The 12,444-nt window shown below is 32.8% G+C and overlaps 1 protein-coding gene across 7 annotated transcripts in view; it reads left to right on the top strand.

Annotated features, from left to right (window-relative positions):
- LOC134843780 (metabotropic glutamate receptor-like protein R) overlaps window positions 1-7,684 on the top strand; it is a 140,084-nt gene extending 132,400 nt beyond the window's left edge. For all 7 annotated transcript variants that reach the window (XM_063860054.1, XM_063860056.1, XM_063860055.1 and 4 more), the window contains 2 exons: window positions 5,887-6,375; window positions 6,868-7,684. In XM_063860054.1, the coding sequence (XP_063716124.1) occupies window positions 5,887-6,375; window positions 6,868-7,603 (1,225 nt within the window). In that variant the 3' untranslated portion in view covers window positions 7,604-7,684. The remainder of the gene's footprint in view (window positions 1-5,886; window positions 6,376-6,867) is intronic.
- The last annotated feature ends 4,760 nt before the right edge of the window (window positions 7,685-12,444 follow it).

The following is a 12,444-nucleotide window of genomic DNA, read 5'->3' as shown; positions in this document are numbered from 1 at the left end:
GGATACACTTTTTCTGAATAAAATCAGTCGGTTGGGTTCGGCTGTTAATGAGGTGCAATCGAGAAGCCTAGTTGAAAATCGTCAATTTAAAGATGCCCAATGGACAAGAAAAAACTATTTGCAATCGAAACTAAAATTTGGGTTTTCCCTGCCAACAACTTGCAATAACTAGTTAGTACGAGTAGAATAAGCTATATGACAACATTCCATATCTTCTAAATTTCCTTTAAAAATTTTTTAGACGAGTTGTCAAAAAAGTCTCCAAATGAGCAGTTTTGACTCATGTTGTGGAAAAATTCAGCAAGAAAAGGTTGATTGGCCTAAAAAATAGTTTCAACCAAATTTTGTAGACGTAAAATTATATATTTCTTTAGAAATTAGTGGTTGTTTTCGGCTGATAATAGTGTGCAGGCGAGAAAATCAGCTGAAAAATGTCAATTTACTGGTGTCGAACGAATGTGAAGCAATTTTGGTATTTGTACCATATATCTTTTGTGATCATGACTTCAAATTACAAAAAATGAGAATTCAAGACCTTCTACGGAACTGAGATGATTGAATTTATCAATATTTGAAAAAGACATTTTGGTGTTAATTCGATATTTTCGAGCCATTTTCTAAAATCAATTTTATCAAAAACAAGACTAGGAACAAGAAACTTGTCTTAAATTTGAATTTTTTCTGCACAAGCTTAAATGGAAGAAACACGTTTTTTTAGTACATCATATGCATGAAAAGTGTATATAATCTTTATAACAAAGGATATTGTCAATAAATCCAGACGTCTTACTTTAATTTTTGCTTTACTCAATATTTTTTTGTATCGTTATGAGGGAAAAAATGAAAAAGTCATTAACTAATCTGTATGACATTTGTCAGTTTTTGCAATTTGTAGATATTATGCATATTATCTGTATATAATCTGTATATAACTTGTTTTTTGTTTATATAAAATATGTATAAGATCTGTCTGTAGTACGTATAAAATAAAAATCGGTTTTAAATGAGTATATAAACTGACGATAATTTGCAGATTTTACGTATCGAAATGTACACTAAAAATGAATTAATGTAAATATCGAATCAATTAATTTAAGTGCCAAAATACAATTGAATACAATCGGTTTGATAACTAATAGGACACAATTTGTGGTGTTTAAAAAACAATCTATTTCAAAACGCATTTTTACTTGCGATAATTGATTGCAATGATTGATAATTGACAATGCAATGATGACAACCTTAGTTTTGCTAATGTGGGTTAGCATGTTCGGACGAATAAAAAAAAACATTGTTTAGAACATTATTTAGAGCCTCAAAACATTATTTAGAGCAGTAGCAAAATTAGAAAGATGTGGTGACTATGTGGAAACATATATTTTTGGCCGTCTGACCTAAAATTTTTTGCTGTTTTTTCACTAGCTCAAATTTTTTCACTAGCTCCATTTCAATTTTAGTTTTTGAAAATTGATTGATTTTACCTTGTCATTTTGTAACAAAATTTTGCATTGTGAAAAACTTAGATTTTCAATTTAGCACTACAATCGCTCAGCCATAAAAACACGTAAGACAATTTAGAAAAAGGCCGACTTGAACTGTTTGGGGAAAAGGGGTAAAGAACAGCTTTTTTTCGTTGGCGCTGATATATATATACATTTGATCAACTTTGATCAGAAAGCGCGTGCCAAAAACATGCAACTAATTGGTCGAAACATTTCAAAAGAAAACCACAAACGGCATTTTGACGTGTGTTTTTTTTAATATCTGCGGTGCTAAATAAGGGCCCTAATAGTGGTGTTTTGGGCAAAACACAATTTGGTCGACCTAAAAAAAATTGTATAGCTCCGCCTCTGCCGATACAATTTTAGTTTGCTATTTTACAAGGGTTGAAAGTTTAGAAAATAGCAGATGCTACTCGGGCTTAATTTTAGGCAAAATAGAAAAACAAAACTTCGCTTTTTTAATGTAAACCTCTTTCAAACATCAGAACAAGGTCATCGCCTTTTTAATTTCTCAATTTTTCTTAGAAAATGACTCAAAAATCTGGTCAATAATTTTCCAGTTTTCCAACTATTTACTCAATTTTATTGCTGTCTGTTCCTAAAAAGCATTGAAAAGTAACACAAAAACATGCTTTAGAAATATTCAATTAGCAAAAATAAATACTATTAAATGGAATTTTTTCCCGTAAAGCCATGCTTGAAGATAATGATTTTCCGCTTGGGGTTGACCTAAATTGATTGTACCTGAAAATTCTTTTATTGAGAAAAAGAAAGAAGTAAAATAATTTCTCTCAAAACAGTTCAAACAGTTCATCTCTAAGCGGTCGTGTTTTGTACTGCATAATGTAGCTAAAAAGGATTATTTTTGATATCTCCTTGTTAAATTTGCAATCAAATTTGATTGAGTTACAAATCGCTTTCCTCCCCCATCCTTCTCATAAGGTGATTAAGCGTCATCTTCTCCTATGCAATTATTTACTGAGGGGACTTTAAGTATTGTTAATCATCGCTTAAAGAGTATTATGTGTCTCATTTTACTCGAGAAGGAAGTTTCATTATCGGAAAAGGAGATTTAGTTGTTGTGGAAATTGGAAACATTGTGATTTATGCGATCGGATTAGACTACTTTTGAATTTAAAAAAAACGGTTTTTGAAACTTTAAAATCCACCAATAATCTAAAATTGGAAACTAATTTTAGAAAATCGAATCTCTTTTTTTTAATCTGCCAATAAACTAAAATTGGAAACTAATTTTAGAAGATCGAATATCTTTTTTAATCGTGTTGAAAGTTTCCATGAAATTTGATCAAACCTAACATTTTGTAGAGAAGGCTTCGGTTTAAATTTGCGTTTTAGCGATGCAAAACGGCTTAAAAATTGGCCGTACCTGTTTTTTTATATTTTAGATTGCTCTAAGCAATTTTCATCAACCAATTTTGAGCTTCAGATTATTTTTTTCCATCTCTTCTTTCAAAATTCTTCAAACAATAACCTTGATTAGTAATCACGAATGTGAAAAGATAGGATTTACAATTATGTCAGGAAAAATCAAAAATAATTCCTTCAAAGGCGTGTAATGCATAATGCTCAGGACTTGATTTTCCTTGTTCGATATTTGTTTCAATAATAATTTGTCTGAAAAAAAACTTTTAAATGTTTTCTTTTACAATTTTAACAGAATGAATTGCCCGGGCTGAGTTTGGTGTCTACTTTAATACCATTTTCCCGTGATTCCTTGATGATTGGGCCAAATGTTTAATATATGATAAACGGTTCGAGTCCAGCGCGGTAATCGCGCTATTGCAATAGAGGCGGCGACCCAGTATGTCAACAACATTGGTCTTTTTTTCCTCAGAGTGGCGTGAAAGAGCCTCTCTTTTTGAAAATGGGCACAAAAAACTCGGCACGATTGTCTTTTTTGATATAAAAAAAGTGTGCAAATTGGTAATCAAGTTGTTTGTTTTATAGGACATTTTTGAAATATCAAGAATTTTTTGTCGCTTTACAAATAAATAGCACAGAGATTTTAGTCGACATTCTTTCAGTGTTTTAGCGAAAAACTAGATCAGCAACTTGAAATGAATTAAAAGCTCTTTCTTCATAGTAAAAAACACCCGCATCCCGTTTCAAACGTTTTAGAACCAAACTTCGTAAAACTGAGAAATAACCTATTATAATCAATTAATAATCCATTTTAATCTTTCTCTTTGAAAACAAACTTAATCGATTATTGTTCCGACTTTCGATACGAAAGTAACGGCATATTTGTGCTCGGGGTGGGTTTTTTTTTTCTTCAGACAAATTTCGACTTTTTATCTAGCCATTTTTGACGGAATTTTTTTATATCATTCGAAAAGTATTGTTGTCTTGAGCTCAAATTTGAAAAAATATTTCACCTGTGATCATTTTTCGTAAAGTTATGGGGGTTTAAATATTGCCATTTTGGCCAATTTGGGACAATTAACTCGCGATATATTTCTCGCTATTAACGCGTAAGCGGAGAGTTAATCCGTCTTAAAATCGTTCCAAATTGGTTGAAAGAAGCTTTTTGCCATAATTGATTTGTTACAAGGAGCGAAATTTATCCTTTTGTACTTTATATGGCGTGTGGGGGGATGATTTTCATAAAAAATTTCAAATTTTAGAAAAAAAAGTTTTCATTTTTTTTACATTTAATTTTTCAATGTTATTACTGCTCCACCTTAAAAGGCAGTCGGAACATTCAGGGCTTCGCCTTGATACGAGCAGTCGTGTTTTAATTACAATTTATTTGTTAAGCACAAAATTCGTTCTAATCGATTATTCTTGATTGTAATCCTTTTTCTTTGCACAATTTGTCTGCGTCTTGAATTCTGAATTGCTTGTCTCTAATATTTTTCAAATTTGTTTTTTCATAGAATTGTTTCATGAAGCACATTATAGTTTTTAATCACCTAAATATTAGCACATTGTTCAAGTTCCATGATTTTTTTGGAATAATTTTTTTTTTCACTTACCGCGGGATCCTTTTAACTAAAATAAAAGAATCTCTATGAAACTTTTGTTTCGTGGTGAAACTTTTGTGCTCAGGTGAACCAAAATGTGACAAGACATCTCATATTTAAAGATTCTACTAATGACCGAAAAAAGTAAGATTAGGATATAAATAAAAGATTCATTGGTGTGACAACAATAAGAGTTTATAATCGATTATTATCAATAATATTCGATTACAATTATATTTTAGTGTTTTTGGTATAAACTATAATCAATTTAAATGGATTATACAAGATTTTAATCTCATGGAAAATATCGCAATTATGATAGATCTCTTAAACACATCTTTTAAACACATAGTTTGGGAATTTTAATCAATTATAACGAAAAATTAACATTCTATTCTGTTATAATCGATTACGTATGGCCAAATTTGGATGCGGGCCGTAGTTGAAACACACGCAGGTTATATATAAACCCGTCTAAAGCATGCTAAACAGGCATAAATGTTTAGAAAGTCGGAACATTAAATGGTAAGCTAACAAACTTGAACCAAAGTCACCGCGGAAATCAGTTTTCGCTTACAGCTTAGTTATCCATCTCTCCTAAATATGAGTCCGAAGAGCAAAAAGTTCGAAATTTTTCTATTGGTAAGGCGACCGTTTGTCGAGATCGACAACCAATCAAAAGCGTTAAAAATCTGCGTTCAAAAATAAAGTTGTCAATTTTCCTCAATTCTGTGGAACCCGTTTGCAAATAAAAAAATGGTTAAAAGAAGTCAAACAATTTGCTAGGGATTGGCTAGGGTAGACTTTTGACATAGAAAATGGGCTGTGCTTGTCCGATATTCCACAAAATTGCTTAGTTCAAGCGAAAAGAACAAAACATATGACTAAAAATTAAACCATTTCAGAGCAACTTGTCGGGTGACCCTATGTTTTTGATTTCTAATTTGGGTTCGTAATTTTTTGTTCTCTTTGGTTTAACAATTTTTTATGAATGGATAGAGTTTGTCATTCAGACCAAATTCGAAATTCAATTCCGGTATGCTTTTTAGGATCGTTCTTGCATGTAGGGGCCAGATGAAGTTCTTTATTTTTGCACCAGTTGCATTGAACCCTACAAGTTTTTATTGAGGAGCCGAAGATTGTGCCAGAAAAGTCTTATTATGCCGTATTTTCTTCCCATTTTTTTGATCGGAGTGGTCGGAATAATAAAGATAAAATAAAATTTTCTGTATTTTTCTGAACTTTTTCGTTTGACACCACAGGATCATTTTAAAATGATGAAAAATCAAGAAATATTCTACTGTGGACTAAAAAAAAGCCTGTCACCGTCTGTTTTGAAGACATGTTCTGGTTGTTTTTCGGGTCTTTGGAAGGTATTCATTTTGGGATGCTCCTTTTAGAGTGGTTAGCAGACTGCGCAGTCAGAACAAAGACTCTCTGGTCTACAAAAGCCACAAAAGCCCACCGCTGATAGCGGAGGAGGAGACCTACGCATATCACCCGATAAGTGGAAAGTGCAACGGCAACGGCGGATCCACCATTGAACTAACTGCTATCGCCGCCCTAACCAACAACAACAACACCACCACCACCAATAACAACAACAACAACACCACCACCAACAGCAACAACAACAACAACAACAACAACAACAACAACAACAACAACAACAACAACAACAACAACAACAACAACAACAACAGCAGCAGCAAAAACAACCAAAACAACAAGAATGCAGAACGTGTAAATGAGTTGAGTACATCTCAGTTGAACTTGAATGAGGGTAGCTCTAGTCCTTCTGGTCCAGATCTCGGTCCTAGTCGTGTCCAGAGGTTGCATTTACCCGAAGAGGCTGGACCCAGCGGGAGCTCTAAGCCAACCATGGATAGGTGAGTACCTTTTGTAATTGGTTCATAAAATTTAATCATACGCAATGAGTGATGGGGATAAGAAAACTTTGATAATATGAAAGAATCGGTAAGTCAATTTAAATAAAGCACACACTTCAAGTTCTCATTGTTTTTGAAAAAGATGTCAGATAAATCAACAGTACCATTCAATTAAAAACTCTACAAGGTTTGTAAAAAAAATCAAAACCTGATATTTCTCAAAAATCATATTTTTGAAATGAAATAGCTGGAAAAACGTTATACCAGTAATATCACAAACTATTGACTTTGATTAAGTTAACGGTTAAAAGAAATTTAGAAACTATTACGGAAAGGCGAAACATAGAAGTTTTGAACAACAGACATTTTTCACTCAATGGAAATAACTTCATTCAATTAACAATCTGTTTTCTAGCACTAATTTTTTCTTACTTTTTTTAAAATCGGAGATGTTGATATTTGTAGTTTTAAGCTAAATTTTATCTTTTTCAGAAGCAAAACAATCACAACTATCAAGGTCGAGTTCCATCACTCTAATATGTCAATCAACACCGCCGTCGTCGAAGACCCGAAGACAACGCCAAAACCTAAATTGACAACATCAACTGATTTCAACCCGTCTCTACTGAACGCCAACAGCCTAAAACCCTCGCGCGACAACCTTCCAAGGCTGATCTCGACTTCAATTAGTGGAAATCACCAGCACGACTCGGACGACGACGAACACCCGGTGGAGGTGGAGCACCAAGCCGACGGATCTATGGTCGGCAACCACGCACACTCCCACTCGTCTAACCTCCTGGGAAAACGCGACTCGAAGCAGTCAGGTTCAACCCGAACGCATCTAGGCGACGAGCTCACTCGGAGAAAGGCCAGTCGGTTCTCGGGTGTAAAACTGCTGTCGAACTCGCAAAAGAGTCAAGTTGCGGCGCCGACTCAAGCTAGAATAAACTCGGAAAAACGAGCTCGGAAAACGACAGTGACTCTTTGGATAGTTTGCTGCGTGTTCGTCGGGTTGAACATTCCGAACGCTGCCATTCGGTTTTTGAAAGGCTACACGAGCCTTGTGGTAAATCCGAGGCTGAATGACATCAGCTTAGTACTTTATACAATTTCGTTTGCAGTGAACCCTTTTATTTACTATTTTACTAACTCTGCATTCAAAACAGACTTGATCACTTTAATCCCATGTCTTAAATGTGGTTCCAACATGCATGAAGGTAATTGAATTTATTCATGAGTTGAATGTTAAACTAAATAATTGGAAATTTTCAAGTCAAAGTTTGTATCAGTGCAATATAGCTTTAATTCTGTGTGAAGTTAAATGTCAATTTGTAATTTAACATTTGTCTTATTTTATTTAAATAATGAACTTCTTGAACTTCTTATGAAATTTTGATTCTAACCCCCCCGATGTTATCTGCAGAAGAATTGCCATGCCTGTTAATAAAAGCAGTAAATAAGCACTAGAGCGTTCTATTTATAATTCGAATTTTGCTGAAATCTGAATTTTCGATATTTAACTAATTGATAATTAGACTAAACTAAACTAATGAATGAAAGGCGTGTTAGATAGATCCGAATTTTTTATACACCAACTTTTTATCAAACTTTAAATCAAACATCAGTTCAATGGAGTCAATGATCGTAGTGAAGACATTTGTGTAGGTCGAGTTGAATTTTTCTGTAGATTTTTTCAGGAAATTTACACTAATTTTGGTCTTTTGTGGTTTCATTTTTGATTTTGTGAGCAGCTAATGAATCTGCAGAAAAAATGTTTCAAAATGAATTGAGGCGAAAACTTGGTTTTGATAAATTTTAACTGGACGCTTATAATATCATCTTTTTCACTTGAAATTTTTGGCAGCTCCAAATGCTAGCTTAATGCTTTGATCTGTTTGCTTGTCGCTTAAACCTTTTAGCTCTTTACGGATTTCGCGAGACATTGTATTTGCCAAAAATCTTTATTTTGGAGTTATTTGCTTTCCGACATATTATTGAATGTTTTGCCTGCACGTGACGTTATCTGCAGTAGTTTTTTCAAAATCTTTTTCAAAACTTCTTGTTTGACCGTTTGTGTTGTTATTGTTCCCTTACGTGCAAAATCAAGAACAATTGACATATGTGTATGCAAGTTTCAGCTTAATTAGAACAGTTACCTACCTCCGTTTAGTTGGAAGCGTTTCATTTTGGCGCATTGGCCATACATTTTAATAGAAAACTGGCGAAAAATGACCATTATTTAGTTCAAATTAGCAAAATACTCACTTCTAAATTACAACTCTAACTGTATATTGTTTTTGAGCTCACTATATCATAAGTTTTTGGGTGCCTCTAAACAATGGTCGAAACAGTTAGCTGTAACGTTATAATATTAACTTTATTTTCAAGCCAAAAGTTATAAGCAGACATTCTATGAAAATGTTCGTTTACGAATCAGTTCGGCTTAGGATAATCCCAAAAAGGCTTCAGCCTGTCGGGTGGCATCTCCATGGAGTATTTCGAAAGAAAACACCACCCACAGAAATAATCGCAAGTTTCATCGAAGCAATTTGATTAGGCTGTTGCTATGGAACTAACCCATATTGTTATAGAAAATTTAAGTGCATGAAATTCATGAATTTAATAAAAAACCATCAAAAAAATTATAAAATTTTTTATAGGCAAAAAGAAATGTGCTTAATTCAGCATAAAGAAAAACTATGCTTTCACTTACTTAATTTATGGACTGCTTTTTACTGAGACTGGTCTAATTTCTGTAAGCTCTGAATTAATCAGTAAAGAAGGAAAATATATCAAAGAAATTTCAACACAAAATCTTTATGATAATTGTTCCGACTTTCGGTACGAAAGTAACGGAATATTTGTGCTCGGGGTGGGTTTTTTTTTCTTCAGACAAATTTCGACTTTTTAACTAGCCATTTTTGACGGAATTTTTTTATATCATTCGAAAGGTATTGTTGTTCTGAGCTCAAATTTGAAAAGATATTTCACCTGTGATCATTTTTCGTAAAGTTACGGGGGTTTAAAGATTGCCATTTTGGCCAATTTGGGACAATTAACGCGCGATATATTTCGCGCTATTAACGCGTAAGCGGAGAGTTAATCCGTCTTAGAAAACGTTCCAAATTGGTTAAAAGAAGCCTATTTGTCATAATTGGTTTGCTACAAGGAGCAAATTAGATTCTTTGTACTGTATATGGCGTGTGGGGGGATGGTTTTCATAAAAAATTTTAGAAAAAAATTTTTTCATTTTCTTTTAAATTTCATTTAATTTTTTAATTTTATTACTGCTCCATAAACCTTAAAAGGCAGTCGGAACATTCAGGGCTTCGCCCTGATACGAGCAGTCTTGTTTCTCTTTGCAATTCAAATAATCAATCAAAAGGCTTGTTCATGACATTTCTTCCCAAAATATGCAGTAAAATCATATCGAAATCAAATTCTCTCAATTTCGTGAAAATATTTCTTTTGTACTTTTATTAATTAAATATTCTAAAATCATTGCTTTTTTGGGTGCCTCTAAACAATGGTCGAAACAGTTAGCTGTAACGTTATAATATTAACTTTATTTTCAAGCCAAAAGTTATGAGCAGACATTCTATGAAAATGTACGTTTACGAATCAGTTCGGCTTAGGATAATCCCAAAAATGCTTCAGCCTGTCGGGTGGCATCTCCATGGAGTAGGTCGAAAGAAAACACCACCCACAGAAATAATCGCACGTTTCATCGAAGCAATTTGATTAGGCTGTTGCTATGGAACTAACCCATATTGTTATAGAAAATTTAAGTGCATGAAATTCATAAATTTAATAAAAAACCATCAAAAAAATTATAAAATTTTTTATAGGCAAAAAGAGATGTGCTTAATTCAGCATAAAGAAAAACTATGCTTTCACTTACTTAATTTATGGAATGCTTTTTGCTGAGACTGACCTAAATTCTGTAAGCTCTGAATTAATCAGTAAAGCAAGAAAAATATATCAAAGAAATTTCGACACAAAATCTTTATGATAATTGTTCCGACTTTCGGTAAGAAAGTAACGGAATATTTGTGCTCGGTGTCGGTTTTTTTTTTCTTCAGACAAATTTCGACTTTTTAACTAGCCAATTTTGACGGAATTTTTTTTTATCATTCGAAAGGTATTGTTGTCCTGAGCTCAAATCTGAAAAGATATTTCACCTGTGATCATTTTTTGTAAAGTTACGGGGGTTTAAAGATTGCCATTTTGGCCAATTTGGGACAATTAACGCGCGATATATTTCGCGCTATTAACGCGTAAGCGGAGAGTTAATCCGTCTTAGAAAACGTTCCAAATTGGTTAAAAGAAGCCTATTTGTCATAATTGGTTTGCTACAAGGAGCAAATTAGATTCTTTGTACTGTATATGGCGTGTGGGGTGATGGTTTTCATAAAAAATTTTAGAAAAAAAATTTTTCATTTTTTTTTAAATTTCATTTAATTTTTTAATTTTTTTACTGCTCCATAAACCTTAAAAGGCAGTCGGAACATTCAGGGCTTCGCCCTGATACGAGCAATCTTGTTTTTTTTGCAATTCAAATAATCAATCAAAAGGCTTCTTCATGACATTTCTTCCCAAAATATGCAGTAAAATCATATCGAAATCAAATTCTCTCAATTTCTATCTTTCGTGAGTACTTTCTATTTCTGTTTCTTTTGTACTTTTATTAATTAAATATTCTAAAATCATTGCTTTTTTTCAATTGCTATTTCTGAATGCTTATCTTTTTTTTCGAACGCATAAACCACGGGATGAGAATTTCTATCACAATTTTAACTACTTACGAATATTTATAGATCACACTCAAAATTTTCATTCGTATTTCGAAAGTGTAATCGAACAGACTAAAATTAGCTTCTTCTGTGGCTATGAACATTTTGGAAATTAAAAAAATGTACTTTTTAGGGCCGTGTAGCAATATGATACCTATGGTCTTTTTGACTTTTTTCGTTTCTAAACTGTACTGTGCAAAGCTTTAAGCGAGTATGTTTCAACAAACAATTGTCTTTTAAAAAATCATTTTCATAAAGAGTTTTCAGACGGGGATTTGCAATCAAATTTCTGAGACTTTTAAAAAAAATGATTTTTATTTCTTGTTCAATTGAACCAAAAACTAATGAAACCACTTTTTTTGCCTTTTTTGAAATTTAAAAGTTCAGCCGTGAAAAAACTTAAGTTTCACAGGTTTGTAATTTTTGTATTTGATTTTCTCAAGTTTGTTTTTTATTTGATCAGTAAACTTGTGCAGAACCATAATGATGTTTTGATCAAATAGTAACCTATTATTTATTAATAGCCTATGTTTATTTTTTGAGGTTTCTCGAAAAACCAAAAAAACTCAATCAAAATACACTTTCTGTGCCATTGCAATTTGTGAACTCTTTACCCAAAAAAGTAGCCTAAGTAATCCGTTTTACGAGCCCAAAGCCGGATTTTAAGGCGCTTAAATCTCCTTTAAAACCTTTTCAGAGTTTGTAGGGTAAAAAGGCCGTTGTAAATATTTTTAATTGGCGGATATCTTTGCTGTTCAGGGTGTCAGTTACTTAAAAAGGCAAATAACCAACGAATTCACTTAAAAGTGAACCAACCAATGCTCAACGGCTTCCTAAACAAAACATCAGCAAATCGATGACTCAATTTTCTGAATGCTGGTCATTATCACCATTACTGACAGCGGTTACAAGTGAGTTCACAAATTCAACAAGAAGAGCCGAATGAATACACTCATTCAGTTGAAAATATTCAAAAAGTCGGAAAACATTCCAAAAATTGAAAAAATCCCTTTTTTTGAATTTTTTTCTTTTTAGTTAGTGATCACCTAGTTAATCTATAAAAAAATAAAAGATCGAAACTAAATTTTGCTAAAAAAATAAAATAATTACAGAAGAATTAAATTGGGTGTCATCGTGCACTTCTGTCATCTAGTTTTAATAACGGAAAAAATCGTACCAGTTTTTCTCTACACTGACACTACTTTTCTGAAACTTTTAACCTAGTCAGCTAAAAATTATTCAATATTTATATTTATACCCTATATTCATAAAT

This window comes from Symsagittifera roscoffensis, chromosome 4 (assembly GCF_963678635.1).
Source record: "Symsagittifera roscoffensis chromosome 4, txSymRosc1.1, whole genome shotgun sequence".
Taxonomy (NCBI): Eukaryota; Metazoa; Xenacoelomorpha; order Acoela; family Convolutidae; genus Symsagittifera; species Symsagittifera roscoffensis.
This window is presented reverse-complemented; position numbering and strand designations above follow the sequence as displayed.